Source organism: Colossoma macropomum, unplaced genomic scaffold (assembly GCF_904425465.1).
Source record: "Colossoma macropomum unplaced genomic scaffold, Colossoma_macropomum, whole genome shotgun sequence".
Lineage (NCBI taxonomy): Eukaryota > Metazoa > Chordata > Actinopteri > Characiformes > Serrasalmidae > Colossoma > Colossoma macropomum.
Genome location: NW_023494810.1, coordinates 3,636,430 through 3,649,434, shown reverse-complemented (window position 1 = coordinate 3,649,434; position 13,005 = coordinate 3,636,430). Strand labels below are relative to the sequence as shown.

At 42.2% G+C, this 13,005-nt stretch overlaps 1 protein-coding gene across 1 annotated transcript in view; it reads right to left on the bottom strand.

The window, feature by feature from the left end:
• The window catches only part of LOC118799985 (phosphatase and actin regulator 3-like), a 106,673-nt gene that overhangs the window by 32,231 nt on the left and 61,437 nt on the right, over positions 1–13,005 (bottom strand). Inside the window, exons 4-8 of the mRNA XM_036560132.1 lie at positions 12,122–12,271; positions 7,569–7,799; positions 5,772–5,967; positions 3,807–3,982; positions 241–394 (exon numbers count right to left, since the gene is read on the bottom strand). Coding sequence (XP_036416025.1) covers positions 241–394; positions 3,807–3,982; positions 5,772–5,967; positions 7,569–7,799; positions 12,122–12,271 — 907 coding nt within the window. The remainder of the gene's footprint in view (positions 1–240; positions 395–3,806; positions 3,983–5,771; positions 5,968–7,568; positions 7,800–12,121; positions 12,272–13,005) is intronic.

Below are 13,005 nucleotides of genomic sequence, written 5' to 3'. Positions count from 1 at the left end.
ATGGAATTTGCAGGTTATACTAACGGCTGCTAACGACTATTATATACGGCTGGAAAACAGTCTTTGCTTTATCAACGCAATGCATGTGACTTTCGCCCCATGCGAACGCAAGTGTTGCCAAACAGTTTAGGCTTGCCGTGCAAGTCTGGTGTAAAATCCGCTTAACATGGCTAAATCTTATCTGGACATTATGTGGACATATGAAATGACCAGTGTAAACATGGTCAAAGGGTCACTCACTTGGCCAACTTCATTTCTATCTGCTGGCGGATCTCCTGGCGCTCCTGGTCGCTGCGGACAGGGAAGATGTTTCTCTCCTCCAGCTCCTGCTTGCTGGGTCTGTTGCGCAGCTTCACGGCCAGCAGTTCTTTCCTTATCCGCCGCGGCAGTGTCCCTGCAACACACACACACACACGCACACGCACACATTAACTAACGGTGTCAAATAACTGACCACCAGAAACCCAATAACCCACAACAGAACAATGTCTATATTTCCATCCTGCAAATTAAGGGAGAGTGAATGGAAACAGCTCCTGTTGATTAAGTAGATTAACCATTTAGGCTCCACTGTCCACATCCCAAGGCTCTTTAGTCAGCACCTACATGGAAAACATCACACCATGACTAAGTTATTACTAAGTTAAAGAGTGAGGAATGGAAGATCTTTAATGTTAAGGGCTTACACTGATCAGGCATAACATTATGACCACCTCCTCGTTTCTACGCTCATTGTCCATTTTATCAGCTCCACTTACTATATAGGTGCACTTTGTAGTTCTACAGTTACAGACTGTAGTCCAGCTGTTTCTCTGCATACTTTGTTAGCCCCCTTTTACCCTGTTCTTCAGTGGTCAGGACCCCCATGGACCCTCACAGAGCAGGTACTATTTGGGTGGTGGATCATTCTCAGCACTGCAGTAACACTGACGTGGTGGTGGTGTGTTAGTGTGTGTTGTGCTGGCCTGAGTGGATCAGACACAGCAGTGCTGCTGGAGTTTTTAAACACCTCAGTGTCACTGCTGGACTGAGAATAGTCCACCAACCAAAAATATCCAGCCAACAGCGTCCTGTGGGCAGCGTCCTGTGACCACTGATGAAGGACTGGAGGATGACCAACACAAACAGTGCAGCAGCAGATGAGCTATCGTCTCTGACTTTACACCTACAAGGTGGACTGACAAGGTAGGAGTGTCCAAGAGAGTGGACAGTGAGTGGACACAGTGTTTAAAACTCCAGCAGCACTGCTGTGTCTGATCCACTCATACCAGCACAACGCACACTAAAACACCACCACCATGACAACGAAATAAAATAAAAGTTTACTGTACTACATAAACAATGCTAAAGTTTCAAAACATACTGTTCGCACCTCAGTTCATACAGTCCATACATGGAAATTGAGTTGCAAAAACAGCTTGTTTTTAAAGTTAAAGTGTTTAGTTATGAGGAGTGAATTAGCCTAGACTGCTTTTTGGATAGGGCACAATATAACGCAGCTCTGTTCTAATTAGAACAGAGGTAATTTACAAATATTAGTCTAAACCTTATATTGCACAATGTTGCCTCAAGGCAGCAAACTCATTTTCCTCACTTTACAATAACGTTATACATATTTAAAGACAACGAAAGCGTTAACAACAAAGGGAAAAGTTTGAGTGAGTCAACAAAAAGCATGTGCCTAGTCATAATATCTCTTGGTGGGCACTTTTAAACCTGTTTTTTAATGTTCAGTATCAATATTTTTGTTATAAGCATTTGCAGAATTTTTTTTGTCGCCTAGAAGCAACACTGTGCGACAGTGGTATGGATTTAGCCAGTCGCAAGCCAGGTCTCACCATTTCAGGGAACACAGAGTTATATAATTTCTTCTAATTGTCGCACAATGTTGCCTCAAGGCAACATACTCCAAAAAGACCCCCTGCACAATTTATTTATTTATTTAGTTATTTATTTTTGTTTTTGAATTTAATAATCGGGTCTGAAAAAATTATTCAAGAATCATTTTTTTTGCAAGAAAAGTGGATTGAGTATTTTTTTTAATTGCTTTCATAATGTGTGGAGTAGAAGGTTAAAGATCTACAGTCTATTCTAAGGCAGAAAAAGTGGTTTGAAAAGGGTGGGGTAAAAAATAATGACTGTTTTTGGTACAGAAACCCCACACAAACATCATAAACTGACATCAAAGAAAAAAATAAAATACTGTAAGAGTAAAATAGTTACTAAGTAAGAAAGATTATGTGCAAGAGGAAAAAGTCTCTCTCTTTCCTGACCCATATGTGATAACAGCAGGCTGCAGAAGATGCACCAGATGTTGCTGATAAATCTATTTTGAAGGAACAAACTCTCTTCAGGAAGATGTGTTCTCTTATTCAAAAGGACTTTCAGGTCTTCTCCGGAGACCAACACACCGAGCTTTAAAAGCTGCAGTGGCCAAACAGTCCAGCAGTAAACGTCATCTGAGATTTTGTTCTTGTGACCTGACACAAAAAGTGTTGAAGGGTCTATACCACACAATTTCCGCTAATGTCTGTCATTTTAAGCACGATAAAGAGTCAGAATTCATTTTTACATGAATACATTCTAATCTTTGTTTGTGTCTTTAAATAGGCCATAACATGAGAAATCAAATCAAATTTTCAAGAGTTGAAAGAGTTTGAGGTATTATGTAAACATTGTTAAAGCTTTAAATGTCCCATTCAATCCCTGGTCCATAAAGTCTATATATAGAACGAACAACCCATTTTAAATTCATTGTTTCTCTGATGTCACAAAAACCAACTCATTTACATACATTCAGCCATCCATTCACAGTGAAGCTGTAAAGAGTGTTTCAGCTCTGAGTGCTTTTTAAATGAGGCACAATACAGAGCAGCCAATCAGAACAGAGTTAATTTACATAAAACAGTCGTAAAGGCAGTGATAAAATACACACACACACACACACACACACACACACATACTTTCTAAACCGCTTATCCTTCTGGGTCGTGGGTAATTAAAACAGACTGTTTAATTCTAATAGATTCTAAAGTGAGGTTGGAAAACAGTAATGTAAAATGAATTATGACCACGTTTTGGTAAATAAAACCTCAAAAATGTTATAAGTGGACCTGAAAGCAAATCATAAAACACAAGAAAAAAACCGTAGGATAAGGTCCCTTGAAGACTGATATATCACTGTTGTCGGAACAAAACCTCGTATCTCCAAAATGGTGACTTTACAGGAGAAGGAAAAAACTTACTTTACTTTTAACGTAAGTCAATGGAACCAGATATTTTCATTTTGGGCCGTTTCTTTTGGCCCATTCTTCATGAAATTTACACACAATGTAACGAACAACAGGTATTTTCAAACTTTGATAAAAACTGTAAAATGGAGATACGAGGTTTTGTTCCGACAACAGCGATATGTAAGTAATCTCTGTTCTGATTGGATGTCCTGCCTCATTAAAAAGTCCAGACCGAAACACTCTTTTTAACTGCGACGTGAATGGACGAGGCTATATAGATATACGTAAATGCTTCGATTTAATGACATCACAAAAATAGTGAATTCAAAAAAAGGCTGCTTTGTAGTTTAGTTTCCATTTATGGACCTTATGGACTGTGGAGTGTACTGTACATCTTGAAATTTTAGCCGTGTTTATACAGTACATTAAACTTTTTCAGTTACAAAAAGTGAGGGAAATTCAGATTTCCATGATAGAGGCTCTTTAATATAGTCATAACTTAAAAAGTCTATGACCGTTTACTTATGACATAATGCTGTAACGCTGACGCTGGGCAGCTCTAGTGGACCGTACCAGAGATGACGGACTCGTTCCAGCTGTCCTGGTCACTGTAATACTCGTCCAGTCGCATGTTCTCTTTGTTCTCCTCCACTTCCCCACCCTGCTGCTCTCCCTCTGTGCTGGAGGTGCGTGACAGACGCCCGTCAGAGCGCCTCTTAGGGGAGCTGCGGACCTCTTTACCATGAAAACTGTGGCCGATAAACAAATAAACAAAAATAACCATTAAAACTCCAACTGTGACACAAACAAGCAATAGGAATAACAAGAGGGGGAGGGGCAAAATATCCCCAAAGTCAACATTTTTGCACTTAGAAACTGTATGTATGTCAACTTGGATGTCTAAGTGACTGTTGCCCCTTAGTCTTTCACAATTAACCACACCTGTGAAGTAAGCTGCACTCGCTCCACTTTTGGCTGAACTGCTTATAAACAGCAGACGCTGGAAAGAATGTTTGCATTTTAATGTGTAGCAGAGATGTGTAGGTTGCTACTATAGCAAACTATTCATCTCAGTCAAAACTAAAAAAAAAAATAATTTAGCAAAAAAAAAAATTGTCAGTTTGCTCTGCTCTCTCCTACTCATACTTTCACTTAAGCCAGGCGTACACTGTGCGATTTTAGCCCGATTTGGTCAGAGCCGACTGAATTCCATGATCGGGCCGAATTTGAGCTTCATCGGCCGTCGTTTGCCGTGCAGTTTGAAAGGGGAAATGATGCCCGATTAACTGCCCAAACGAGCTCTGCATCAGCAGTCGGACGATCGATGGATTTCTGATATGTCAGAAATGTTGGTCACTTGTCTCCCAGTCTGAGCAGCCTCACGAACCAATTTCTCAAAGTCGCACCCAAAACCACACACAGTCACAACCGCCGCTCCTACACGGAGACAAAGAAGTCCACACTTGCTGCACCAGCCGACTTTGCTCTGTTTGACTGAGTTGAATTGTGAGGTCTAAATAAATACAGTGTTTGTCAATGAATCTCAAATGGCCCACTACTTCCTATGTAGTGCACTAAGCTCTGGCTTCTTCACCAAAATAGTGCACTGTTTGGCCAGTATGGAACTGTGCACGCATGGCTGAATCTCAGAAGGCTATTTATTAGACATGTGATGCACTTTATGGGTGCAGGAGCAACTATTTTAATATGTGGTGCACTATGTAGGGAGCAGGGAGCCGTGTGAGATTCAGCCAGTGTTTTGATCAGGACATCGCAGGCGCAGCGTGTTGTTTTGAATGAAACAGATTTATTGTAGACAGATCAGCGTCTGTAGGGGCTGCGTTTCATGTGCAGTGTGAGCACCCATGTCGCGTCAGGTCAGTCAGACCGAGTGTTTTCGTACAGTGTGAGCACATAAATCGCAGGCTTTGGCCGAACACGAGGGGCGATTCAAACGTACAGTGTGAGTCACCAAAGAACAAGATTTCTAAAATCACAAAGTGTATGCCCAGCTTTAAGTACAGTTTCTTTATATTTTTTCCATTCCTGATTTTACAGCATGTATTTACAGCTTTTTACAGTGGCATGTCCCAAATCTTAATGCACCCATGACAATTAACAAACAATGCAGTCACAGACAAAAAGTTGGAACAAAAAGTCTAATTAAATGTATTGCTGATTTTCCACCTGAAAATAAGGTACGAAAAATAAGGAGAACAAACTTATATTTCACTTTTCTGCTAATTTTGGTGAACATTTCTACTTATTACACATTAGGAAAAAATTAAAAAATAAAACACAAAATGTGCCATAACTTTTGCCCGGGCCACGTTTTATGGTTTTGTTCATTTCAGGAAATAAACAGTGACTGTGCATTAAAATGTGTAGATATGTACTTATCTTTACCTAGAAAAACCAACAAAATGTGATTTGACCAGGGGCGCCCAAACTTTTGCACAGGACTGTATATTGTACAGTAATATGTGCTTTCATTTCATTTTCTCACATCGTGTTAACTGGGCCACACTAATCCCTCACCTGTCCTGGCGGTGTTTGGTGGCCAGAGCGCGGTGCAGTTCCTCTATGATGCAGCTGGGGGGCAGCGGTGGATGCATGTTGCCCAGGTGTGGGGAGCCTGTCGGGGTGGACATGCGTCCCCTCAGCGCGTCTTTGGGCAGAGTGAAGTTCCGGGGCAGGGTGGCTGGAGCGGGCCGCATCTGAATGGGATGAGAACCTGTGCGGTGAGGAAAAACAGTGGGATTTATGACGAATAATCTGGCAAAAACCAAAGCCAAGAAACTTTTGGTGTCTGAAAGTTGCTTCTTTAGTTATGTCTTGGGGATACAGGGCTAATGCAGCCAACAAGTAATGGAAGCTTAGATTCCCCCAAATAGCAATATAGTACGATCACACACAAGCAGACGTCTGACACTGTATGATAAACTGTTATCTATTAATTCATAAATTAAATACTATTAGATGTTGGCTAAGTCAGCCTTGAAGCTCCAGTGCAAAACTAAAAAACTACTATACATAATATACTATACATGCTTTAGCTGATCAACTGCATCTCTAAATGTGATACTATTGCTGAACTATCAATGAACTTAAAGGGGAACTCCATCGATTTTGCAAAATTAATTAAACATTTAATTGCAAATTAATGAAATGGGCCTTTCTAGAGAAATTTAGAGTCAAAATTGTTCACCATTGTTGTGCTAGGAACCAGACGTCCGTATGTCTCCGCTACACATATCACCATTTTATCTGCTCTCCAACATGAGCAGTGAACTTACGTGTCTTGTAAGTGTTCATGTGTCACACTGATAGTGGTAAAATACTGTGAAATTGAAGAAATGTGTTTTCTTTGAGCCGCAGGTTTACACACCCTCAGTTTCACTACAGCAGAAACTGGAATCAAGGTAAGAAACGTTCGTTAGTGAAATAAATTAGTCGCCGTTAGACACTGTGCAGATATCACTGTTAGCCGTTAGCTTAGAACAGACTGTCTAACGTGGGCCACACAAAAAATACAAAAACTATCTGCCTCACTATCCTGCCTCATAAACTGGTAAGCGGAGTAGCAAGTAGTTTGTTGTTGAGACCAGCACTTTCCACTCGCCCTGGGTTGCTCTGCTTCAGCACTGGCAGGTTCTCTCTCTCTCGTTCTCTCTCTCTCTCTCTCTCTCTCTCTCTCTCTCGTTCTCTCTCTCTCTCTCTCTCTCAACTCCTTTGTGTTTTCTGGTTCAAACTAAAATGGATCTACGACACTTTGGAAACAGACCTCCTCTAAGTCCTCTGTATACTCTGCCTTCTTCCAAAATAGGTATGAAAACTGTAAAACTAAACTGTAAACAAAAGCTGTTGCTGGCGTTAGCCGTGCTAAACAGCTGTAGCTACAGGCTAATAACAACAGAAGCACGTTAGGCTACACGCATTGATCTCAGTTGAGATGCGAATTTGAGAGGAAACATATAAGAAAATAATCCTGGAGTAAAATTTCATACTAAATATACGTTTTAGGCCAAAACTTTATAACAGAACTATCACAAAACAGTGTCTCAGGTATCAAACCATGCATTCATAACCATTTTGTGTAATAACTTAACGGGATGTAGCTTCTAGAGCCATTAAACGTGTCGGACGTCTGGTTCCTAGTACTATAATGGTGAACAATTCTGACTCTGTAAATTTCTCTGGAAAGGCGCATTTCACACCAAACCACTCTGAATGATTTTGTTCACATCTAAACCATTGAATGATTGAGTAATTTTGTAAAATCGGTGGAGTTCCCCTTTAAATCACTTTAAGCGTCCACAGTAATCCAGTACTGACTGTCCAGGCTGCCGAGTCGGGGCAGGAGCTTTGCGGGCAGTTTTGGGGGTGGCGTGCGGGTTTCTCTGCGCGGCGGCTCTGGCTTTAGCTCTTCTGGACTCTGAAGAACTTCAGCAGGGGGGGTGCTGCTGTCCTTGCTGGAAGGGTCAGAGAAAGAAGCCTCTTCATCCTGCTCTTCCTCGTTTCGACTGGGCTCCTCAGTGGGCTCAGGGTTCTCTGGGGCATCTTGCACTATAAACACAGGACCAAGGATGGATTAGAGCAGTGGTCACCAACCAAAGCAATGGCCTTCCTTACCTACCCTGTTCTCATATCTATTTATCGCCCTTCATTGAGCGATCAACCTTCATTGTTTAAATTCAGTCAAAATGGCCATTGAGTAGAATTTACTCACTGAATTTACTCAGAAAATTACACAAAAGCCTCAACAGCTGAACATAGTATCATTTTTCCGTATTTAGTGTGTTCACCTTTGCCTTTACCTTCCATTCTTCTCTGGAGACTTGCTTTCAGCTTTTTAAAGAAACCTACAGGGATATTTTTCCACACCTCACCTCAAGTTCAGTCTTAGAAGTTGGTTGCATTTTTTGCTTCTGACAATCCAAGTTATCCCAAACATAGTGAATTTCTGGACTCTGAGGTGGTGAGCGTATTGTTCTGAGAACATAAGCAGCTTCTTTGGTCCAATCCCATTTCTTCTTTTTACCCCTACCCCTTGTTTTCGAGTGTCACCCTAACCTCTTGGAACTGAGTTACAGGGTAGTGGTTGAAATCTTCCCTAATGAAATCAAATAAAAAGAACATTACTTCATTAACAGCTACTAGCGCTGCTCTGTAGGCGACCCTGCCAGTCTGCAGTGACAGCAGAGGAGGGTAAAGTTCAGCTCCTCACTGCTGGGCTTTAGTTACATTTAGGGCATCATATGCCTTCAAAGAGGGGGGCAATTATTTATTATCACCCACCCCTAATTCTTCAGTGATATGAAGCTGAAGTCAGACATTCTCCAGCTTCTTGTTCGAATTTCTCCGTTCCACCTTAAATGGTACAGCAGCTACATTCTGGCACTTCAGGTGTCAGAGCTGCTGGACTACTTAAGGTGGAACGGGAGAGTTAGCTAGCTAGCTACTGAGACATTAACATACTACTAGCGATTTTTATGCTTGTTATGAAGAAAACGACCATAATACACTGAAATGACATTAAACTAAGATAAAACAGTGGTTATTTTAATTTTTAAAGGAGAAAATTCTCACATTTGTGGGTTTCTTTGGTCTCTTGTTCAGCCATCTTACCATTTTTTCTTTTTTCCTCATAACACTCTGTTTGTAGTCTCTGAAAAACCTCCGTTTGGAGGGTCATGTAGCCCCAACACTTTGCCCTACCCCTCTATCTCAACCAGAATCAGGACACCCTACCGCTAGACGTGAACGCACAAAACAGAGGGCTAAGGGCTCAGTGGAAGGGGCTAGGGGTGAAACGGGAATGGGCCTTAGTTTAATAAGCATGTCTTGAACTTCTGTCTGCTTGGGGTCGTTATTAAATATTAACATTTAATAAACGAAAGGATGGAGTCAGTAGCCCACTGAAGCTTCTTCTGACAGCTTTTCTTTTTCAAACTACTAACATTCCCCACCATCTTATCTCAGGGATCTTTATTCTGAGATGATTTCCTGTGTTAATTTCTCTCGCTCTCTAAACCCTTCCTACTGTCATTCCACTGTGCAGTGCAGCCCAGAGGAGGACAGGTTCCTCTTCTGAGTCCTTTTCCCGGCACCATCTCCCTCAGGAGAGTTCAACAGAGAGCTGACTCCACATTTCAGGTAAGTTGGTTTGGGACAATACCCTATATGTACAGAAATCAATACCAAGTGCTTCCGTCTTGGCTGTATTAGCGCAGTGGTTCTCAGTCCTGGTCCTGGAATACCACTACTCTGCACATTTTAGAGTTTCCACTGCTTCACTGCAGGTTTGTGGTACTCCAGGACCAAAATTGAGAACTTCTGCATTGGTGGATTCTGTGATCTTTGTCACCACCTAGTGGTCACTGAAGAAAAGCCATTCTGGTTTTCTTTTACAGAACTGTGCAAACACATTCCTTTAATTTCCAATCAAAATGACCAACTAGTACAAGTTATTCTTTTTTCAGCATCATGAAAAAAGCAGAAAACACATTTAATTAAGTCTTCCTAAGTTCACTCACGTCACTCCACTGCTGTGCTCCCTTCACTGGCTTCCTTTAAAAACCCTGATGCCTACAAAGCCAAAAACGGACCAGCCCCTCCCTCCCTGATGGCAATGGTCAAAACTCGAACTGTACCTCGAGCCCTTCGAGCTTCAAGTACAGCTCAGCTTGACCCGCCATCCTTCAAGACGCGTGGAAGACAAGCATCAAGACTCTTCTCTGTCCTGGAGCCCTGGTGGTGGAACGAACTCCCACTGGGAGACTTCAAACGCAGACTGAAGACGCGTCTCTTTATACAGCACTTAAGTGAGCACTGAGTTAAGTACTTATTGTAATGTATTGTACTGCACTTATTGAAATGTATTGCACTGCGCTGTGTTTAATTCTGTTCCTTTTTCTCCAGGTATCAGCATGGGCTTTTGTCTCTAGCAGTATCTGAGCTCAGGACCAGCTTTCTCTCTAACTTAGCAAAGATTTTTTCTCTAAGTAGACAACAAAGCACTTTTTGTAAGTCGCTCTGGATAAGAGCGTCTGCTACATGCTGTAAATGTAAATATCATTTCCATTTTTTCATTTTGTGTGAGACAATCAGTCTTATAACCCTCAGAACCCTAAGCTCATGCTTTTTGGGCAGTTTGCTAGACTTCTTAAGTCAGGAAAGGGTTAACCTACAAACACTATACATAGGTATATCATGTCTGTAAGTTAACCCCTTCCTGACTTATGAAACCTTGGATAGAGCCATGCAAACTGCATGCAAAGTGCATGCTTAGGGTTCTCTAGGGCTTAGATATTTTTCCACACCTCCAAAGTTCAGTCTTAGAAGTTTCATTCTCTGCTTCTAACTATCCAAATGATTCTAAACACATTCAATGATGCTAAAGTCTGGTCTGCGGGGTGGTCAGTGCATTGTTCTGAGATCACCAGGGGCTTTTTTGTCTATGCCCTTTTTCAGTAACAGCTTCTTGACAGCTACACAGTAGCTGTGTCCCAACTCAGGGGCTGCATCTGAAGGCTTACTGCGTCACAGTGGGGCGACTGGGCCGTCCCATTTTGAAGCCTCCCTCATATGCGGCCGAGAAATGTGTTCCTCTTTTCCATGGCAATGAAAGATCTAACAGGTGGATCCTTCACCATCCAACATATCCTGAGGTTCACTGTGAGCCGACGAGGATTCGAGAACATGGTGGCGTCAGCAGAGGAGCGAATGGCGGCTGAAGAGACACTTTTAAATTACTGGGTTTAAACTGAGTCGAATAGCAAATGATACAGATATTAAAAAAAGCTGATCTCATCAGTAGCCGGCTGCGGAGTGCGCCTGTACCCCGGGCCCCGATGACGGCCGCAAGAGCTGGTGGGAAGGCGGGGCCCGAGCTCCAAAGCGGAGACCACGGGTAGAGAACAGTGAGCGAATGGGGGACAGCGGGCGAGTCCCGAGCCCCGCCTCGGAGAGAGGGATGAGCAGAAGCAAAAGGACTGAAGAGCTGGAAAGCCTAGTTTGAAAAGGACTGAAAAGTCTAACTAGCAGAGACTGAAAAGTAGGCAGCTTAGGTTTTTGTTGTGAGTTCTTTTGGTTGTTTGGTTTTGTTTTTGTTTCTTTGGTGTGCCACCCTGAATCCTGCCTCCAGCATCCTCCTTGAGCCCGGGGTAGCACATGACGTACTACATCGGTGGTGAAGCATCTCCAGCTCTAATAAACGAAAAAACCAAACAAAAATCAACGTTTCTGGCTCCGTCTTTAAAGAACTTTAAAAGAACTTGCAGCGGTAAGGTAAGGGCAAAGAGTTTCGGACCCATAGCGCTGAGATGTCCTCTGACAGTGGAAGGATGGACAGAAACACCTGTGGATGTTCTCAGATCTGAAGCCGCTTGATTTTCTGCTCTCTCTCAGAGATGAGCTTTAAGTGCTGTTTATCTGATGGGGCAGTTTTGCTGGTCTACCAGGTCTGCACGGTTCTTAGGAGTCCCATTTTCTTTCTATCTTGAAATCTTTTTCTGAACTGCCATCTTGGAAGCTCCTGTGTTCACTGATTTCCCCCTTGACTGACCTCTTTCTTATGCAACTAGATTATATTGTATCAAATGTCTGCAGAAATACCTCCAGTAATATGAATAACTTGGACTTAATAGCTGTTTTGACTGGGAATTAAATAAATGAAAGGTGGTCTCTGACTTTTTCCAGATATATAGTTTTTCTGCTTAAACCTGAAACTTTGCAAGAAAATAAACAACACTACTAATGTAAATGTAAGAGGAGTATAAGTAAAATAAAGCCTTACACAAGCGTTTCTTTTGATCTCTGGAAAACATCTGGAATATCGCTTAATATTTCAGTCTATATATTTATGTGACAATAAAAGGAAGTCCTGCCTGTGGAAGGAATGTCCTCATCAGGTTCCAGCTCTTCGGTGGCGTTGGCCAGCGGTGCCATGGGCTCATCCTCTCTCTCCTCCCCGTCTGAGTACTCCTGCGTGGGGGTACCTGGCTCCTCCGAGTTCCCTCCACAAGCCAGACCAGACCCTGCACACAATAACACAGAGTAAACTTTTTGATAAATGTTTTTTAGGACAAATATTTAGCATTAATTTTTATTCAAATGGACACATTTTTTTCCTTTGACCAAACGTAATCAGTCGATACGTTTTGCATCTATACAAGTTTGTTTCTTTAGTTTTGCACTGGAGCTACAAGGTCGATGTAGCTACCAAGCAATGGAAGCATATATTTATCAGTCATGCAAATTAGGCTGCGTTCACACAGCAGGTAAAAGTGGCCCAAATCTGATTTTCTCACCAAATCCATTTTTTTTGTTTGACTGTTCACATTATCTTTTAAATGTGAACAGATCAGCTCCTAAACTGACCCACATGAACAAAAGAACAGAGCATCACGCTGCTTCACGGCTCATTCAGAGGTAAACAATCACGACTGCCAACGAATGCCAGCCTCTCCCGGAGGATCAGCTTCATCTTCACCAGCATCACAGGAGCCATCATGAAGCTTCACTGACTGACAGCTGGGCTCTTCACCCAGAATGTGTTTGAGCTCACTGTAAAAAGGGCGTGGTCACTTTGGTTCGCGTCCTCGGATTCTTTCAACTTTACTTTCCGACTTTTCCTTGGCGCTGCAGCCTCGTTCTCCTACGGCCGCGTTCGGCAATTTCCTTCAAAATCTCTTCGAACACTGAGGGTTTTGGATGAGTCTCTTCTAATTTTCTAATACAGAAACATCAGCCTAAATGTTTATGAGTCTCA